Source organism: Talpa occidentalis, unplaced genomic scaffold (genome assembly GCF_014898055.3).
Source record: "Talpa occidentalis isolate TD23 unplaced genomic scaffold, MPIMG_talOcc4v2.1 talOcc4.10, whole genome shotgun sequence".
NCBI lineage: Eukaryota > Metazoa > Chordata > Mammalia > Eulipotyphla > Talpidae > Talpa > Talpa occidentalis.
Genome location: NW_023600993.1, coordinates 5,263,949 through 5,283,734, shown reverse-complemented (window position 1 = coordinate 5,283,734; position 19,786 = coordinate 5,263,949). Strand labels below are relative to the sequence as shown.

At 60.9% G+C, this 19,786-nt stretch overlaps 2 protein-coding genes across 7 annotated transcripts in view; both read left to right on the top strand.

Moving 5' to 3' along the window:
• ATP2B2 (ATPase plasma membrane Ca2+ transporting 2) overlaps positions 1–4,190 on the top strand; it is a 133,840-nt gene extending 129,650 nt beyond the window's left edge. For 4 of the 6 annotated variants that reach the window (XM_037522750.2, XM_037522734.2, XM_037522767.2 and 1 more), the window contains one exon: positions 1,203–4,190. In XM_037522750.2, coding sequence (XP_037378647.1) covers positions 1,203–1,514 — 312 coding nt within the window. In that variant the 3' untranslated portion in view covers positions 1,515–4,190. The remainder of the gene's footprint in view (positions 1–1,202) is intronic. The other 2 variants (XM_037522760.1, XM_037522743.1) reach the window with 1 other exon arrangement.
• Positions 4,191–8,389: 4,199 nt separating this feature from the next.
• SEC13 (SEC13 homolog, nuclear pore and COPII coat complex component) lies at positions 8,390–19,786 on the top strand. Its single transcript, XM_037522705.2, has 9 exons — positions 8,390–8,462; positions 10,820–10,864; positions 12,909–13,024; positions 14,980–15,131; positions 15,484–15,617; positions 16,723–16,856; positions 17,012–17,135; positions 17,654–17,800; positions 19,289–19,786. Exons 1-9 carry the CDS (start codon positions 8,460–8,462, stop codon positions 19,400–19,402), a joined length of 969 nt encoding a protein of 322 aa, XP_037378602.1. The 5' UTR covers positions 8,390–8,459; the 3' UTR covers positions 19,403–19,786.

Here is a 19,786-nt window from a genome sequence, read left to right as displayed (position 1 = left end):
CAGAGCGGGGCCTGCGCCTCTCCCCAGGAGGACAGCGACGCCGCCAGGCTCGCCCTCGGTCAAGGCCCGGCACGGCAGGGCCAGGACGCGGACTCGGGTCCCCTGCCCCCCAGCCCAGTGCTCTCTCCACCAGCCCCGCAGCCCCAGCGTCCAGCCTCCTCCCACCCTCAGGGGAGGGATCGTGGCCGCAACCGCGACGCAGAAAAGGAACGAACGTGCCTTTGTGGTTCCTTTCCGCTCCCCGAGGACCACCCAGGGCTGGGGCTGGCCACGGCATTCTGGCCGCGTTTTTTGGTTTTGTGTTTTCAAAGCACAAATAAAGAAACCAGATGCCCCCAGAAATAAGGGACCCCAAAGCCAACTCCAATGACTGGCCAGGGCTTTGAGTCGATACTCGAGTGTTTACCCCCCAAATGCATGAAGGAAAGAAACGCTGAGTACAAACAACCTCCGTTCACATTGTCCAGGCTTCCGAGCGTGGCTGTGTGTCTGTCTGCGTGTGCCGTGTGCCCCCCCCCCCGTGGCATGCGCCCCTCCCCGAGCGCCCTGTCCGCTGGCTCCTTCCCGCTTCCTGGCTGCCTCCGCTCTGCACCCAGAAAGCCCTGAGTTGGCTTCGGTTTGCTTCGCTCCCCCCGGCTTGGTGTTCCCGTGGTCCGTGTGGCCCTCGTGTGTCTCCCTCCCGCCCGCCCCCGCCGTCTCTCCTTCTGTTGCGTGTGTCTGTGCCCGTCACCTGTTCCACGTCGTGTGGTTCCTTAACTGCGTGTGGTTTTCTCTAAGCCTCGCTGTCCTCTCGGAGCAGCCCCGCGCCCTCCCACTGCTGCCCGCCCCGCGCCCCGCATGGATCCTCCGCTCTCCAGTTAACAAGGCTCGGTCTCTCGCTAGGTCGGGGTGCCCGCCGGAGTGGGCTGTGCTCCCCGGGCCCCTGTCTCCCATCGTCTCGCCGACGGGGCTCGGCGACCCCTCCTGTCCTGACACTGTAGCTCTGACCCGAACCACAGTCCCCCCCACACCTCGTGGACGCCCAGAACCCGGGTCCGCTCCTCCGCGCTCCCTCCTCCTGTCCGCTCCTAACCCCAGCGACTGTGGATCCAGTCACCTGCTGTGCCCGTCTCCTGTCCCCTCCGCCCCTCCTCGAGCCCCCAGAGCCTGGCTGGGACCCCGCGCGCAGGGCACGGCCGCTCACCCCCGTGTTCCCCTTGCAGATCCGCGTGGTGAAGGCGTTCCGCAGCTCTCTCTACGAAGGTCTCGAAAAGCCTGAGTCTCGAACCTCCATCCATAACTTCATGGCTCATCCCGAATTCCGGATCGAAGATTCGCAGCCCCACATCCCCCTCATCGACGACACCGACCTGGAAGAGGATGCCGCGCTCAAGCAGAACTCCAGCCCGCCGTCCTCGCTGAACAAGAACAACAGCGCCATCGACAGCGGCATCAACCTGACGACGGACACAAGCAAATCAGCTACCTCTTCAAGCCCAGGGAGCCCCATCCACAGCCTGGAGACGTCGCTTTAGCTGAGGACCCGCCGCCACCGCCTCCCGGGCACCCACCCATCCAGGCACCGACTCCCCCAAACAGCAACAAGCAACAACAGGAAACCAAATACTGGCGAGAAAACCAACGTTTCCACCCAACAGACCCTTTTTCTGGCTGCGATGCTGTTTGAACTCTTTTTCACTCTGAGGCGAGGGGAGGCATCTCCTCTGGGGGCTTAAGGGAGTGAGCGATTTTCCCAAAACCAGCCCCTCCTGGCTCCCGCCGCCGTGGCCCGGCCGTGGCCCGGCCACGTGCCCGCCCAGCCGCACCCCTGCATGAATGTACTGTACACTCCCGCCCCGCCCCTGGTTTGGTTTGGGGGGAGGGCGCTGGGGGGGGGGCTCTTTCGTTCGTTTGTTTTCTTAGGCGGGAACTGCAGACAGACTCTTTTCTGAGACTATTTATCCAATCCACTGGTCTGTGAGTTTCTGAGATGCTTGCAGCATGGGCTCAGTTGTCTAGGTTCATTCACCGACTTTTTACACTCGCAGAAGCTTCACTCGCCTCGTAGATTTGCACCAATGGAACGGAAGAACTTCACAGACACTCACAAGGTTATATCCATTTCGATGTATCTATATCCACGTATACTTCTCGAGGCTGTATACGTCCATATAGATAGGTAGAGATATATATATATATATGAATATATATACATGGATATATATATAAAGTTTCTTTGCCGGCATGTTGCCTTGTTTCCGCTTAAATTGCTCTATTTTAACTTATTTATGTCCTAAAGAAGAATGTAATTTGTTTACAAACCTGTAGATAGCGTCTCTGGCTATTTGTACGGTGGGAGGACGCTGGCGGCCGGGATGCTCTACAACCCGCTCGGCCCGGCGGATCCTTCCCGGGATGGCACCCTTGATGTCCGACCACAGCCATGCTCTGATTTTTGCCTGCTGTTTCCGTTCGACCGCGTCACTACCGCGGGAGGCTCAGGCAGGAGCCAGAGGCCGCCCGGCAGCCACCCCGAGGCGCGACACCCCGCTCCGCTCCGTAGACGCAGGGAGAGGAAGAGAGAAGGCCCCCGGGTTTGCAGCGCCGACGCCGCCCGTCCTGGCCCGGGAGGGCGGCCCGCCAAGCATCGGTGGGAGACTTTTCTCTCAATGAAGCTCGCTGGGGTTTACTGAGAGCATGTCAGAGGGGCCCTCGGGCCCTGTCGGTACAGAGACTGAGGTGGTGTTGCAATATTGCAGATGCTGTTGTGTTGACTTTTTTTTTTTCCTAGTTAGTAATTTAGAGGTTTACTTCCTTACACATGGCAGCGTTTCGGGCTGTTGGCATACGGGATGAGGGTCCTCGCGGCTTGCTGCTTTTATTTTTCTTTTGGAAGAAGACTAGCCTTTTTCTCTGCACTATTTAGATCCGAACGAACCTTATGATGTGTACATCGAGATGTATTCAGTGTGATTTTTAAACCAAATTGTCTTCCTGTAGTCGCAATATATATACTGTAGCCTTTTAACAGCCGGTCTCGCTTTCCCAGACAGAAAGCCATTCAGAAACCCTACAGTATCACAGCTGAGAAAAGGTGGTTATTTTTCCCCCCAAGACAATAACAGCACTAGTAATCCCACTTAATAAGAGCTTATTTAATTGTATGTCGGCCTCTTAACTGCTAAGCACTTTGTGGGTATCAGCTTTTTTCATAAAAGAACTTTTGTATTTAATACAAAGTTTGCTTTGAGACTTTTCAGCATACGATCTTTTTCCATAAACTTGTACAGTGCAAAAGACATTTTGAATACCATGATCGATGGTGTCCCATGCTTCGAGAAAAAAACCAAACACTCTCCGCCTCGCTTGCGAAATCCATTCCTCATCCCGACCCTCCCACCGCGGTCCCGAGCAGCCGGGCCCTTCCCTTCTCCAGGCCCAGAGAATCCTCCATCAACAAGATGACAGCCACTCGGGAAAAGAGCCATAGTCCGCTGGCAGGAGGACCTTGACCGCGTGGGGGCCCCGGCCGGCCCAGCCCGCTGGAGCCCCTTCCCCGGGAGAGAGCGCCGCCTGAGTGTCCCGAAGAGAACTCTCTGGATGCAGCCAGCAGAGGAAGCCGCGTGCCCCAAGGGGTGGCCGGCCCTGGCGAGGCTTCCTGGCGCGGACCCAAGCCCCGGAGCCCGCAGCTCTCCGCAGGGGAGGGAGCCGCGCCTCACACGCGTGGCCCGTGGGGTTTTGTACTTTCCTTTCTCGTGGTTCTCCACGCCCCCCTCTTTGTTCCAGTCTCGCGTCTGCGACCTCATTCCACGACCCCGGAAAGCCATGCTTGCGAGGCCGAGCCCGGGCAGGTGGGGCCCGCGGGCCAGGAGAGCAGGGAGGCTGCGCCCCAGAGCCTGGCGGGGAACCAGCCCGCGGCCCTGGGGGCTTTCCTTGTCGGGAATGATGGCTGCTCACACTCGCACGCGCGCACACACCCCTCACTCCCTCACTCACACTCGTGCACACACCCACACTCACGGGAAACGATGGGTTTGTCAACACTCACTGTAGTACATAAAGCTTGCACTCTGCGTCCTATATCTAGCAGCATGGGGTACGTTTGGCAGTTCACCCCAATAGGGGGTAAATAATTTATGACCATTCATCTGTTTTTATGAATTTTTTTATCTAGACAATAATTGTAAATAAAGAACTCACCGTCTCTGTTCATTTACTACTATGCAATGGTAATGCTTCTGATTGCTGACTCTTCCTGCTGCCGCAGTGTGGTTCTGAAATGTCTGTGGTTTATAAACAAAAAAAAGGCACAAGGCGACATCACACGGAACGCCGTCAACATGTCCTCTGTCGTGTGCACCTTCCGGCTCGGGACCGCACCGCCGCCTGGCTCCGTCCTGACCCCGGCACCGGGCTCCGGGGCCAGGTAGCAGGTTCAGCGCTGAGGCCTAAGCTCGCGGCGCGTCCCCCCCCAGCAGCTGAGGGAAGACCAGGGGCCCATTCAGTGACCCCGGGGGCTGCGGGTCACCCACCTTGGAGGTGGGCAGGGAGGAAACGGAAGACTTTCCTTCCTGCGACTGGGGCAGGGTCTTCCCTCACGCAGCAGCGGCCTCCGCGGCTCCCACCGGCCCCGCGCCCGCCTGCGGGCCCGTCCCGTGCGGAGCAGAGGCAGAGGGCTGAGGGCTGCCGAGGAGGCCGCCTGCTTCTGGCGCCAGCCCAGTGGCCACGGCTGCTCGGGGCAGGGGCCGGGACCTGGCTCCCGCGGGGTACCCCAGTTGCCTCACAGCCATTCTTCCCACCGTGTTGAAACGCACCGTCCCCTCAGGTGACGCTGCAGAATCTATTTCTGGAATTCCTCCTCTGCCCCCTTTTCTGGCTGTCTGACCTGGCACCAGCCACCCAGTTTTAATTACCGTCACTTTATATCCCGTTTTACTGTGTGGTGGGGCAAGTGCCCTTCACTTTTTGCCCCCCTTTTTTACAAAATTTCCTGGGCTGTGCCTCCTCTTCTATGTGTCCCCTATTCCTGCAAAATAACGTTAAAATTGTGCCCCGCCCCCCCCCCAGCCAAATACGGGCCTGTGCTTCTGGGAGCAGCCCCCCAGAGGGTCCTGGGAGAGAGTCCCCGCCCCGAGTTCCTAAGCCAGGGAGTGGTCTGGAAGGCTGCTGAGCCCCCGTCCATCTCTTTGAACCTAAACTCACCCTCCCTGGTTGTGCTCAGTGGACCCCCCATCAGCCCGGTCCAGATGAGAAAAAAGGGTCCCCCCCCAGACCTGGAACTACCAGAATGCAGGGCCCACTGTCTAGACGTCTAATCCTCCCCCTGGAGAAACGTTTATTCCTGCCCCCCTTTACTGAACTGCTTTTTTGGGGGGTGGGGGGCCACCTCTGGTTCTCGACTCCGCGTTTTCAGCAGTGGAGTGACAGGCTCTCTGGGGGTCTCCCACCCTGGGGGCCCCACGCACCTTGCTCTGCTCACAGCAGGCTGTCCCCCGTGGGCGCTCTCTGGTGGGCGAGATCCCGCATGATGAGATGGGGGAGGGTGCGTTTCGAGAAGGCTTTGGGGTCTTCCCAAATCGAGGCGTAAATTAGACTGAAGCAGAAACCCCCATCTTTCCCAAGTTGCAGAGCTCTCCTGATGTCGATGGAGAGAGCCTGCCCGCCCGGGGGGTGGGGGGGGCGGCCCAGGCCCTGGGCATCAGCCATCACCCCCTCCACCCGAGACAAGGTATTGAGTCTGCTTTGGGACGGCCCCTCTCAGCCCCAAGTCTGTTCTGTGATGCCTGTGGTGCTCGCCCTCCGGACCTTGCTCTCGGGGTCACCACACTTTGCTAACTCTCGTGTGCACTTATTTCTAACAGAGTAGCGAGGACATGGTGCCGCCTCCAGCTTCCACAAGCTGCCCGGGCTCTGGGGGGCTCGGGGACCACCGGGGCTGGGAAGTGACTGTGCTCTTATTGTACACTCTTTATTTCTCTGTATCTCTGGCTTGTGCTCTTTGTAATTAATGGGATTTGTCTGCCTTTTCGACACTATACTGAGCAATAACAATAAATGCACACGTGGAAACGCAGGCACGGTGCACATCCCAGGGCCTTTTTCTGCAGGACAGCTGGGTCCCCGCCCGCTGTGGATTTGAGCCGGGGAAACTGCATCCCCGGGAGGGAAGGGGCTGTGCCCGAGGGTGCACAGCGTAAGCGGGCAGGCTCCCTCCCTCCGCCAACTCCACCAAGTCAGCCCTTCTGACCAGCCACCATTTGCAGGAGACAAGTCTCATCTGCCAGGTTCGCTCACCTCTCGTGAGCAGCGGCTGCTCATCCCAGAGAACAACTTTGGAGGAAGGGGCCTCAAGGCTGGGGGCCGGGGGGAGCTCGGAGATTCAGGGCAGGGGGTCTGGACGGTAGGGACACAGATAGGACACAGCTAAGCACGACCTGGCCGGGTGTGGGCTTAACCAGAGGAGGTGAGAGGACCTGCCGGCGAGGCTGGAGGCGGCCTGCTCTACCGGCGGGGGGACGGCACAGGGGAGTCTTTGGACTTCACAAAACTCTGCTGAGAAAAGCAGAGAAAAGGAATGGGCCAAGACCAAGAGACGGTCCCCCAGATGTGTCCAAAGGTTGAGGGTCACAGGCACGTGTGCACGTGAGTACACACTCACTCACACACACATGCTACTCCCACTCTTCTCACACAGATCTGATCCCGAGATCAAGCGCCACAGGTCCATCCAATTTCTAAACACCGCTTCACATCCACGGTCCACTTACAGCTCAACATCAATCTTCAGAGTCAGTATCATTTTATTTTTTTAAAGATTTATTTATGCATACAAAAGCTGGGGTGCAGCCAGAGGTGCGGGGGCGGGGGGGTGAGCAGATTCACCAGACTCAGAGTGGGGAGCAGAACAGGCAGAGCTACTGAAATACACTGCTGAGGGGAGTAGAGTAGGCGAGACAAGAGAGGTCTGATGTGCCACGTGGGCAGCTCCCTGGCGAGGGATCGAACTTGTGCTGCAGAGGCTGCCAATAGCTTCAGAGTGCTGAGACTTAACCCCTTGTGCCACCAGGGAGGCCCAGTCAGTATCATTTTAATTCCCACGTAACAGAAGAAGAGACAGCAGCCAGAGAAGGGAAGTGTGAGCCCAGCTTGTAAGCAGGAGACACAGTAACGACACCCGGCAGTCGCCATGCCAGCATCAGCCCTAAGACCTCTACATTGCAGTGCCCTTCAGCCCCACCAGCTAGCACCCGAAGGAGCATGAGGGCTGCCCTGCTTGTCCTCCACGGCCGTCTCTCCCATTTCAATGGGGAATTCCTTTAGCAACCACGCCCAGGGCATGTTTCTGCGTTATATCTAACACACCAATTCCACTCGAGGAAAGTGAGGCTCAGGGAGAAGCGATGTAACCGAATGACCCAGAGGATCCACAGTGCAGGGACAGATCCTAAGCCAGGACCTGCCCGTGGAGGAACAGCAGACCCCGCAGCCCACCCGTTGGGCTCCCGGCTCCCCCCTAAGCCACACCCCTGCAGCACCAGTCAAGAAAGCTGGGGTAGGGGATGGGAGGGGGGGCCGCTGCCTGAGGCCCAGCCCCGAGTTCTGCACGCCGCCCTCCGCGGCCCCATCTCCCAAGCGCCCTGGTTTGCTCTGTCCCCTCCTCTGAGCCGCAGCATCTCCCCTCAAGCAACCACGGGCTCCTCGGCGCTCGCCTCCGATGTCCAGACAGGAGGTGGCGGATGTGCCTACCCAGGAGCCGGCTGGGGCCTCCCCGCCCTCACCGGGCTCTGACCCAGGAGGGGCCTCGGCCGCCCCGTCGCGAGGGGCGAGCCGCGCGGGGGGCCCGCGGTCCTCCCCTGGGGGGCGGGGGCCCGAGGTGGGGCCCCGGGCTCTGCGCGGGCGCCGGGCGGGCGTCCTCGCCGGGGACCCACCCGACGCCAGGCTCGCAGGACCCGGAGCGCGGGGAGGGAGGGTCGGGGCCGCGGGGGCCGCGCCTCGGGGGGCCGGGACGGGGGCGCTGGGCCTGGACCCCCGGCCGGGCCGCGGTGGGGGCCGCGGCAGCGCAGAACGCCCGCCCGCCCCGCGGCGCCCCCGACAGCGCCGCCGCCAGGCCGGGCGCCCAGAGCCGCGGGGAGGCGGGTGAGGGCGCAGTTGTGAAATCGCGTTTTCTTTGCTTTTTATTGTTAATGTGCGGCCCTCGGGCGGGGGGAGGGGCGCCCCGAGAGGAAGCGGCGCGTCGGGGGCCCCGGCCCGGGGCGGGGGCGCTGGGCGACGAGAGCCCCGCGCCGTCTCGCGAGATCTGCCGGGAGCGGGGCGGGGCCCCGGGAGGACGAGCCCGGAACCTTCGCGCGCACGGAACGCGGAGCCGCCCGGAGGCTCCTGGGTCGCGGCCCGCAGGCCGGCCCGCCCGGCGCCGGAAGTGAGCCGTCAGGAGGCGCCGCCGCCCGCTGCCACGTCCGAGACCGGGAGCCGCCGCCGCCGCCATGGTGAGTGTCGGGCCCGGGCGCCGAGCGGGCTTCGGGGGCTCTGCGCGGCCCGCCCGGGTGCCTCGACGGCGCGCGGGCTCTCGCCTCGGCCGGCCGCCCGCTCGCCTCCCAGCCCCGAGGGCTGGGGCTCTGGCCCTCGCGCCCCGCGGTGGGGAGCCCCGGGCCGGGCCGCGTCCGCGCCGCGTCTCCCGGCGACAAACCGGAAACGCCCGGGAGCCGCTGTGCCCCGCGCCGGGCCCGGCCCTGCTCGTCTCCGCGGCCTCGGAGTCGGTGCGCCCGTCCCCGACGCCCCGCGGGCGCCTCTCCCCGCCGGCCGAGCGGGGCCCCCGACCGCGCCGTCTCCCCCGGGGTCCGGCGAGCAGCGGCCGCGGTCTCCCCGCGGCCGGGACAGGGATGTCAGGCCGAGCCGAAGGACCAGCTGGGGCCGGGCTCGGGCTCTGCACCCTGGGGCGTCCGTCGGGTGCTGTCGCGCCACGCTCGGCGAGTGAATGACGGATGACCCCCCGGGGCTGAGAGCCTTTCGCCGAGCCTGCGCGGAGTGGGGTTCAGGGGACGCATGCCAGCAGGAAAGTGGGCGGGCTGGGGGTTTTCGGGAAAGCCGGGGTGAACCCTGAAGTCCGGACACCGGGGTTAAACCCGGGCGGGTGTTAAAGCACCCCTCTCCGGGCCTCTGCAGCTGCCGAGTGGAGTTGGGGGTCTTTTATGTCCTGTCGTAGCTTTTTCTAGGTGAGGTTTTAACTGGTTGGCTGATTCTGAACGGCTGAATTGTTCTGAGGCCACCTCTTACTACTTAACAAAAATCAGACAACTGGAGGTGCTCAGGAGGGGCTTTTTATTTTTTAAAAAGGAGTTTTAGAGACACTTGTTTAGAAGGATGGTTCACCATCCCTGGCTGGTGGGTGAGAGTAGTTAAAAATAAATGCTGATTCTCTAAGGTCCTTTGGTGACCTGGTATGAAACTACCAGTAAACTTTGTGCCTGCCTGTCAGCCCTCAGCCACTGGTTTAGGGAATTTGTTGCTGCAGCCACGGTATGTTCTAGGTAGAGTGGACAGCTTTGTGAGCTGGGAGGCAGCAGGTGAGGCGCTTCTCCCAGCCCCATCTTACTAGCTCTATGACTTTGGCAAACGCTTCTCTTCTCTGGGCTTCTTCGGTGCCTGAGTCCGTCAGGTGGCTGACTAATTGTGCTCTTTGTCCTTCCAGCACACACGAAAGCCCTTTGTAACCCAGCTGGTTTGCACAGTAGGAGACTTTTAATCTTCCCTTGCCTTGGCAGGCCTTGGGGGCCCACTTTTTAGGGCATTTAGAATTTGATTTAGCAGATTCACTTAGAATCCGCTAACTGATGCACCCTTTGAGCTGCCTTGTCCACTTTTTTGAAAAGCCAGACTTTATACCTGCAGGACTTGTGCTGGAAAAAGGTGAAATGGGGATAATGAGAAGAAATCATGTCAAACTGAAACCTGCTTTTCAGTCCTTTTCCTAGCACAGTGTTGCAGGAGAACACTGTTGAGCAGGGTGTCCGATTCTGTTCATTTACTTTTTCAGCAAGTAGCCCCTAGTTCCTTCTGGTTGTCAAGCAGTGTGCTGGATGATTTGAAGGATCCAGAACTTCAGACCGCACAACCCCTGACCCAGGGGAGCTCACCTTCCAGGGGGGAGAAGTGTGAAATGTTGTAGATATTCAGGGGGATCCGGCCAGTTGGGGAATCTGGGGCTCCCCAAGAAAGAGGGGTAACATGAGCTGTGCAGGAATGCGATGAGCGGCCCACAGGCAGCTCAGCCCTGGACCCAGTCTAGGTGACAGTCGAGGGTGCTGTCTTAAGTGGTGGACCAGGGAGCTGCCTCTGGAGAAACTTGAATCAGTTCTCCAAGCCCTTAACCCTGTTATGCAAAAAACTGGAACATAAGCATCTCTGTCACCCTGGATGTGACCGGTCATAGTTCCCTGAGGGCCTGTCTTCACCCTCAAAGATAGTCAGGACTGCTTACCGCCCACCCTGTAGCTCATATTCCCGCTACACAGACTATACTGTTTCCCGGTGCTACCTGGCAAATCCCTCATCATTGAAGCCCCAGTTCACGTCACGCCACCGGCGCGAGGCTGCCCCGGCCTCGCTAGCGTGCTCACCTTGACATGTTAGGTTTGTTGATATGCAGGTTTCTCGAGGGCCGAAACTACCTTTTTCTCGCGTCTGTAGCTCTAGTTCTGGGCATAGTAATTGACAAAAAGGCCTCTAGAATGTTTAGTGAATGATTAAGCAAGCAATGAGAACTTTAGAAACGATTGGTGACTTTAATGAGATAATTGCATCCAAACTGCATCGGTTTATTTACCTGCCGTATCTCTGGTTCTAGGTGTCCGTGATTAACACGGTGGACACCTCCCACGAGGACATGATTGTAAGTATTACTTCAGCCTTCCTTTGAGTCTGTGGGAGGGAAGCATTTCGGGTGTTCCGTTACTCCTTTCTCTGGGTCATTCACAAAACCAGTGTGGCTTTGCAGCCTTTTCAAGTCAGGCTGTAACCTCAGGTCTGTGGTCAGTCTCCCGCAGTGCCCTCTGGGCTGGCAGGGCTTGGCAGTCTGGTCACTCTGGCAGGAGGAACCTGGGGATGGTTAGTAGCGCAGGGCCCTCGATCTTCTGGTCCACAGCGTGACCTGCTCTGGGGTGGAGACGGGGTGTGGAGGCCTGGTGATAGTCTTCACACCTGTCTTCCGCCTGCTGCCACTTAACCCCTGTGGAAAGGTGGTTAAAAGTGAGGGTAGGATGGCTCCCTACGAGGGCAGAGCCGGTCGGACCACCACAGACACAGACAGACTCAGGCGTTTTCTGAGAAGCAGGCACAGGGCTCAGTGTGAAAAGGACAGGACTGCGGGAGGAGGTCCAGAGGTTAAAGTCTCAGCAGCAGAGATGCGGGCTCTGCTTCCTGCCGGGCCTGCGGTCCAGCAGCCTCTGAACAATGTCAGCCAGCTCGCTGCGCTTCGCCCTAGGCTTCCTTCCCCATGACCTGCCACCAGCAGTTGCTTGAGGCTTCTGAGAGGTCACCTGGGCCTGAGCTGTACATGTTCTTGGCTGCGGTGTGGGTGGGCTAGAAGCCCTGAGACCCCGGACCTGGAGATGGTGCAGACCAGGGCTAAGAAGATCCAACCTGAGGCTCCCTGGACAGTTTCTGAGCAGCCTGTTTCCTCGGGGCTAAAATGGAGAGCATAACGAATGTGCTGCCTGTGTGCGTGCCTTGGTGTGAGGATCCGATGAAGTGATGTGGTTACCACTGACAGCCGCATGCTCACTAAGCGTCAGACCCCATCAAAGTGCTTTTCATTCAGTATCTCGTATACCCTGCACACCACCCTTGAAGCGCACGCCGTTCCTCAGCCCCACTGCAAGACGAAGCTAGGGTTTAAGGAAGTCAGGTCATTTTTCCAGGGCTACGCAGCAGCTGAACTAAGGAGACAGAATTTAAATCTAGGTCGTGCGCTCTGCTCCTTCCCAGAGTGTGTGCAGTGCTCAGCAGAAGCGCCTCAAAAGTAGGCTTGCAGAGAGCTCTGTCTCTGTCCTGCCCGACTTCCAAGAGCTGGAGCCTGAGATCATTGAGGCAGGTGACTTCAAAGAAGAATCAGGATGTTTTCCTGGAGGGAGATGAGAAAGGAATGTGAGGCAGAGGAATGAGTGATTCCCTTGACATTGCTTCCCACAACCCCGCAGCAGCGGCACCAGACAGTTCCTCACCCTCACCGTGGGGCCACCGCGGAGTGCCCCCGGGAAAGCCAGCCTGCAGCCAGGAAGGGCAGTGGCTCAGAGGAGCGGGCACCCAGGTGGACACGGCGCTGTGGGCGGGGGCCAGCCCTCGGGGGCCTTGAGCGAGCGGTTCATCTGGGTATGACCAGTAACATTGGGCTGGTGGGGTCTGGGGTGCTGGGTGCGCGCTCAGAAGAAAGGGCAGGCTTACAGCGGAATCAAGGTCCACAGAGAATCCCAGGCGGAAGGAGGAGCCCAGGAGTCTGAATGGAGCCCTGCATCCAAGCCGGTGCATCATGGAGGACCTGACTGGGGCCTGCAGGCACTCAGTCCTCTTCCTTTGGGTCAGCCTTAGCCCTGGGTTCTCAGGCAGAGCCGAGCCCCCTGCCATCCTCCCCAGCAGCCCGCCTCGGGGCGCCATGGTCCTGGGGAAGGAGGCTTGGCCACCTTTCCCCCCACACCAGCCTATAGACGCGGACCGGGAAGGACACCCCAGGGTGTGGGAAGGGCCTGAAGGCGGCTGGGAATGTTGGTCTTGGCCCTTTCAGAGGACACTGCCCGGCAGCGGTGAGGGTGCGCAGGCCAGCTCCCTGCCCGGTGACAAGGCTCACCTCAAGTAGATTCTGGGCCAGGCTGGACTCTGTCCTGGTGACTGCCCCAGCCCCGCCCAGCCCTCAGGCTCCCCGAGCTGTCCTCCCTTCGCAGCACGACGCCCAGATGGACTACTACGGCACCCGCCTGGCAACCTGCTCATCGGACAGGTCCGTCAAAATCTTTGACGTGCGCAACGGAGGGCAGATCCTCATCGCCGACCTCAGGGGGTGAGTGCAGCCACCGTGTGGGGCGTCCACGGTGGTTGGGCTTCCGGGCGTGGCAGGAAAGGCTGAGTGCCCGGTCAGGAATGCCCAGGCGCAGCTGGGGAGGTCACCTGGGTCCTGGCCATCGGGCCGCCTGCAGCGCAGTCGCCGCTTGGTGCTGTGACAGGAGCAGTTGGATCCAGGGGTGAATCCCAGCCCTGCCACCCATGTGCCCACTAGAAGGCTGTGAGCGAGAGTCCGCTCCCCTCAGAGCAGGCGGTGGGCCCTCTCCCAGGCAGAGCCTGCCCACAGCAAGCCTCCGTAGCTGCTGCTCCTTTTCGACATGGGAAACGAGTCAGCGCGATCAGAAGCGTCTCGGGCGTGGCCCTGTGGGAACATTCGCGGAAGAGAGAGCGCGTGAGGACGTGTCGGGCCCGTCATCGCCCCGCGAGTGTTTGCAAATGTTTGTTTCCCCTTCTCCCCACTAAGTGGAGACCCTGGTTCCTGTTGTCATGGCCGCCTCTCTGCTGCCTTCCCTCAGCCCACTGCCTTCCACACAGATGGGGGTGCTTAGCCTGGTGTCCACCCTCTGCAGGGATTCTGGGGTACAATTCAGGGCTTGGACTGCGGAGGGGCGGGGGCCCACATCTCTGTTCCCGGGGAGTCTGCCATCTCGCGTTCCTTCCGCCACGGGCGTCGGCCGGAAGCCGCGGTCCTGCTCGTGGTGCCTGTCACCTTGCTGCTGGCGGACGTCATGGCGCCGCGTCACAGCGCGGTTGCAGCAAGCTTGGGGCACTTGTGCTCACTGCTGCGTTGACATGAGTGGCTCCGGATCTGCCACTCACACTTGTGACTCGTGCCCACACAGAAGCACGCGTGTCGCTGCGTCACCACTCGTTCTTTGGCATTAACTGCATCTCCGTCTGCTCGGGCTTCCTTTATAACCCTGACCGCGCCCGTGTCCGTTCCGAGGGGCCCCGTCCGTGCCCACTGCCCGTGACCGGGGGAAAGACCACGCGAGTCGGCCTCAGTGTGAGGAGAAGGGCCTCAGGCGCCCTGTTGCGGGTGTCAGCAACCTCATGGCCCTGTGCCCACAGAGCAGCCCCGGCGGGGCGAGAGTGCAGGAGGCCCGGCCGCCACAGTGGCCACAGTGGCCGCGGCGACCGAGTCTGCTGCCCCTCGGACCCTCTGCCGCTCCTCTGTGCTCAGGGGATGTGAAGCGTTGGGGGGACTAAAAACTCACCGTCGATTCTTGGCTCAGTTAAAACGAGGCTAGTTGTGGGAAGTTGGAGTCCAGGTTTCGTTAGCAGCTCCTGTATAGGAAGTGGGGTGACTTCTGTCACCCCTGCCAGAGGGGCGAGGAGACGTCAAGTGTCTGCAGCTCTGGGGTAAAGGCGTGAGCGGGGAGCAGTCACATCTCGGGGGCACGGCGTGCTTTCTCTCTTCTGCGTTTCACGCACGTCGCGTCTCTCCCCTCATGTCCGCCACCTGTGAGCCCTAGAGGATGGGGTGCTCCTCGCCTGAAGTCGGGGCCAGGGCCCCAGAACACAGCCATCGGGCGTGTGCTCAGCCAGCGCTCGCCAGGCACGCACGTCACGACCAGGACAGAGCTGCGCCTCTGAGCGCGCCGAGAGAGGAGCGGCCACATCAGCGCGGAGCCGCGTGGCCTCCCACGGGGGCGGCCGTCTGCCGATGCGCAGTCACGCGCTCCCGGGGGCTTCTGGGCACGGCCTGGGTGGACGAGCAGGGACGCTGGGGGCGGCTGCCACGGGCGCGGACTCTGCCGGGGTGGGACAGGCCCATTTAGAGCCCTGACTCGCTTTCAGAGCCTCTGACCCTCCGGGGCGCTGGGTCCGCACTGCCCAGCAAAGGGCTCTTGAAATTCTTAGGCCGCTGCCCTCAGACAGTCCCCGTCCACCAAGGAAGACTTTCATTTCCAGCCAAACGGTGGCTGACAGGCTCTCCGGGTCCCCTTGCAGGCACGAGGGCCCTGTGTGGCAGGTGGCCTGGGCCCACCCCATGTACGGCAACATCCTGGCGTCCTGCTCCTACGACCGCAAGGTCGTCATCTGGAAGGAGGAAAGCGGCACCTGGGAGAAGACCCATGAGCACACGGGCCACGACTCCTCCGGTGCGTGGAGCGCCCCCCTCCTCCCTGGGGGTGCTGCCTGTTTGTCCCTGCGGTTTTGTTTGGCCCTTTGCTCGAGGCAGCCCACGGCTCATGAGGGAACAACACCGTGGATTTGCTTTTTTAAGGTTTATTCTTTTTAAACACCGGCCTTTGGTCCCAGATTATCGTCCTCCTGTTACGTGACCTGGGGCTGTGGGGTCTTGGCAGGGGATGGCTTTTACTCTCACTGACAGTAACAACCTTCCCCTGGTGAGCTCTGAGGTTTTATTTAGAAATCTGGTAAAACAGTAACTGTGGAGGAGCGAAGCCCGAACTTCTGGGTCCCTGCTCACCGAGCCCCTCCTTCCCGCAGTGAACTCTGTGTGCTGGGCCCCCCATGACTACGGTCTGATCCTGGCCTGCGGGAGCTCGGACGGGGCCATCTCCCTGCTGACCTACACCGGGGAGGGCCAGTGGGAAGCCAAGAAGATCAACAATGCTCACACGGTACGTGCCGGGCGCCGGGGCCGCGCGTCTCCCGGAGCGCAGGGCGCTGGGGCACCGGGAGGTGAGCCAGGGGGGCCGCCGGCGGCGGACGTTCTGGGCGAGCAGCTCCGACCTTCCTGCTCCGGAGCTCAACCAGCTGCGCCCGCATCACGCAGCCTCGCCTGGTCCCTCCTGGCAGACGCCGAGTCAGCGAGGGCCAGGGCGCCCACCGCCAGGCGTGCCTGGTTTTGGGGCTCACCCGCATGGGTGCTGTTTATGACTGAGGGAGAGTCCGTTGTGTGCACCCCCGCCCCCCGCTTTTTTAGCCCCCGTTTTACATGATTTATGACATCACATTCGTGAAACTTTTACTCTCAGCCTTTTTGAACTATAATAACAAAATAAACCGTCCTGGGGAAGCCAGTACCTAGACAGGTGGGTCTCCACTGGGGTCTCGGGACGCATCCCCCACGGAGGGGCGGGGGGATTGTCCCTCCTCAGTGCAGCTGCCGTGCGCGTCTACGGTGGGTGTTCTCGGGGATAAAATTGGGAGCGGGATTGCAGGCCTCCTGCGGCTCTGCTAGGCTGTCTTTCAGGTGAGCTGCATGTTCTGCCAGCAACAAGCAAGGGTTCATGCCCGTTGCCAGCACTTGTCCTTAGGCCTTCCCGGGAGAGGCTGGGATCCAGTGGGCAGGGCGGGGCTCCCCGGCAGGGGGCGGAGTGTGCGTGGTCAGCCAGCCTGCATTGATAGGGAGGTTGAGGAGCCTCTGCCCTCGGGCCTCCCTCGTGGCCTAGGGGTTAAGGCTCAGCGCTAGCAGCTAGCAACCTATGCCAGGCACTGCGGCCTGAGTTCGAGCCCGGCCAGGGGGACTAACCCACAGACTGTGCGGCGGGCCGCTCGTGTCTTGCCCGCTGCGCCTCCTAGTGGTGTTCTCTGGTCTCCCTTCCCCCTCTTCCCCTACCCCCATCCCTTCTCTCCTCCCCTTCCCTTCTCTCCTCCCCTCCCCCTTCCCTTCTCTCCTCCCCTCCCCCTTCTCTCCTCCCCTCCCCCTTCCCACTCACATCCTCGTCGCGGAAGCCTAATGAGTATGGTAAGGGGGCAGACATCCCGCCTATCCCCTTCCAGATTGGCTGCAACGCGGTCAGCTGGGCCCCGGCCGTCGTGCCCGGAAGCCTCATAGACCAGCCGTCGGGCCAGAAGCCCAACTACATCAAGAAGTTCGCATCGGGCGGCTGCGACAACCTCATCAAGCTGTGGAAGTAAGTAGGTCAGGGTTAGAGGGGCTGCTCGCTGCCATCGGCGATGCCAGGAGCCACCTAAGCCCGTCTGTGGTGCAGACTTGTTGGTCCGAACAGCTTTTCTTTATATATTCCCTGCACGGGAATGACTTCCGCGCGCTCTTGTGCCCCGTCAGGGAGGAGGAGGACGGCCAGTGGCGCGAGGAGCAGAAGCTGGAAGCGCACAGCGACTGGGTTCGCGACGTGGCCTGGGCGCCCTCCATCGGCCTGCCCACCAGCACCATCGCCAGCTGCTCGCAGGTCAGCTCCGGCCCCGGAGAGCAGCCCATTTAATCTCAGGTTCACCCCCGCACCTGCGGGCGTGGTGCTTGGCGCCAGGTCTTCATGAGGTCAGGTCTCGGCCACAAGCGGGTTTCCTCTGCCGAAGCAGGAGTGGGGCCGAGCTCAGGACCCCGGGTTCACCTGCCTGCCCGCCCTCGCCAGGACAGCGCGCTAAAGCACACGGGCCGGCCTTTCAGTCCTCCCACCCCGAGAAGAGGTCGCCCCTAAGCTGTTCTGGTTGGCTGTGAATTCCAGAGGGGCCTTGCTTTTTAAACTCCCGTTCCTCTGCGCTCGGGCTGTAGACAGGCCTACTCACCTGGTCGGGAAATGAGGTTGAGCCACAGTAAGCTGACCCCAGCAGGTGGCTTGGCAGGCAGGAGCCCCAAAGAACACCCGAGCAGGGACAGTGCTAGCAGAGTCCACAGAGACCTGCCGGCCCGGGACGGCGCCACCTCGCGCCCTGCACCCCCTCTCCTGACCCTTGCCTGTCTTCCCAGGACGGGCGCGTGTTCATCTGGACCTGCGACGACGCCTCGGGCAGTACGTGGTCCCCAAAACTGCTGCACAAGTTCAATGATGTGGTGTGGCACGTCAGCTGGTCCATCACCGCCAACATCCTGGCCGTCTCGGGCGGAGACAACAAGGTACACCCCCTCCCGCAACGGGGGCGGGCCCACTGTTTTGCCCACTGGAAAGCACGGTTGACTTTTCACCCGGGGTCAGGGAACTTAATGAGGACGGTGTTGGGAGCCTGTGAAACGTCATTGACTCTCAACATGTCCCCTGTAACGGGACACACGCGACAGTGGTGACCGGCCCGCTGGGCCAGTACTGAGGCCCGAGTTAGACCCGGAACCATGGCCTCAGCCCGTCGCCCTGACCACGGCGCTGCACGGCGCCGCTCAGCCGCACTACCCGCAGCGCGCGCAGGCCGGAGTGCCGGGGCAGGGGGCACATGTTTAAAACTCGCAGGGTGAGTCCTGAGCACTCACTGCCGCGTGCTGTGTGAGTGTGTGAGGGAGGGGTGTGGCACGAAAGTGGCCGCTGGGAGTCTTAGTAAAACTCCTGAGAGACCCACACAGGCCGGGTTGATGGAGCGCTCAGAGCCATCGTGGTCCCCACATTTGTGACCTGCCCTCCACGTGAGGCGCCTCTGCCTTGGAAGACGCTGGCAGACTACAAGTAACACGTCACCCGAACCGTGTCCGGGTGCACAGCCGGCGGTGCTAAGTGCGACCTCGTCGTCATGCAGGCGCCTTCCGTGTCAGTCGTCCCAGCGAGATCTAGCAAACCCTCTCTGAGTCGCAGGGCTTTGGAGCTGTAGTTGACGCGCCAGAGATGCTAGCGTGCCCCTCTATTCCCGTGGCGCGCCAGGGTCAAGAGCAGAGCTGGCTTTGAGGGTACCCAGTACAGCTGAGGGACCCCAGCTTGCCTCGGCAGCCCCGCATGATGTCTGCAGTAAGCAGGTGCGGGGTTGTACCCCCCGCGTCGTGCCGTCTGCTGTCACTGGCCTGTACGGGACACCCTCCCGCCTGCATCTTCTACCGCGGGCGCTGTCTCCACCCCCCCACCCCACCCCCAGAGACGTACTGTGGCCGCAGCCCGTCCCGCACGCCACAGCACACGCACATGTCTATAACGCGCAACGCCGACTTTCACTCCGGCGCTCAGCCATGTGGAAATCCCACCCTTACTCGTCTGCTGTCTTTCTCCACCACAGTTCTCAACTTTGAGCATGGTTGAGCTTAACAGATTGCCTGCCTCACCCCCAGAGCTCTGAATCAGGGGGTCTGGGCTGGGCCCCAAGAACTTGCCATTTTATGCAGCTCCCAGGGAATGCAACGCTCTGGTCTAGGGACCCCACTTGCGAAGCACGGCTCTGCCAGCCTGGCTAGGGCAGCATTCCTGCCACACATTCTCAGAGTCCTGCCCGCTCTCTGCTGCCGGTCACACTCGTCTCCACCTGTGTGGGCGTTCACTTACATTTCGGTGGGACGTCAGTCAGTGGGGGGACCAAGGTAAGTGCTCTGTGTCCCACGAGACCGTGAGCTGTGGTTCTTCAGGACACCAAGGGCCCGGCGACACGCGGGAGGGCGCAGGCCCGTGACGGGCTGTGTGTGCCTGGCTTGCAGGTGACCCTGTGGAAGGAGTCGGTGGACGGTCAGTGGGTGTGCATCAGCGACGTCAACAAGGGCCAGGGCTCCGTGTCCTCGTCCGTCACAGAGAGCCAGCAGAACGAGCAGTGACGAGCCAGGCGGCCTGGCGCCCACCTGGGCCAGCTGACCGAACCACTGGGGGAAGAGCTGCCAACACCCACAAGGCCCCCTCCAGGAGCAGTGACGCATGCGCCACGGACAGATCATCCGCCCTAACGTGATTGGATGTGGTTTGTAATTTATTGTCCAGCGGAAAGCACTCGTGTTAGGAGGGGGAAAGTAGAAATGATCTTCAAATCTATTATTTTAAGATATTTTTGGCCATTTTTATGTACCTTTTGGGTTTAGGCATTATTTGGGAGGTTTTGTTTTCCAAGTAATAAACTCACGTTGCTTATAATTCTGCTGCATTGTCCTCCCCCGTCCCTAGAAAGCCGTGTCCTGCTGGCCAGCATGCTGGAACAGGAACACTCG

Bases quoted from the DNA above. Each gene is read 5' to 3' on its own strand.
- SEC13 (XM_037522705.2), top strand. The intron at 10,865-12,908 runs GTAAGTATTACT...CTCCCTTCGCAG, and splicing joins CCTCCCACGAGGACATGATT to CACGACGCCCAGATGGACTA. The intron at 17,136-17,653 runs GTCAGCTCCGGC...CTGTCTTCCCAG, and splicing joins CCATCGCCAGCTGCTCGCAG to GACGGGCGCGTGTTCATCTG.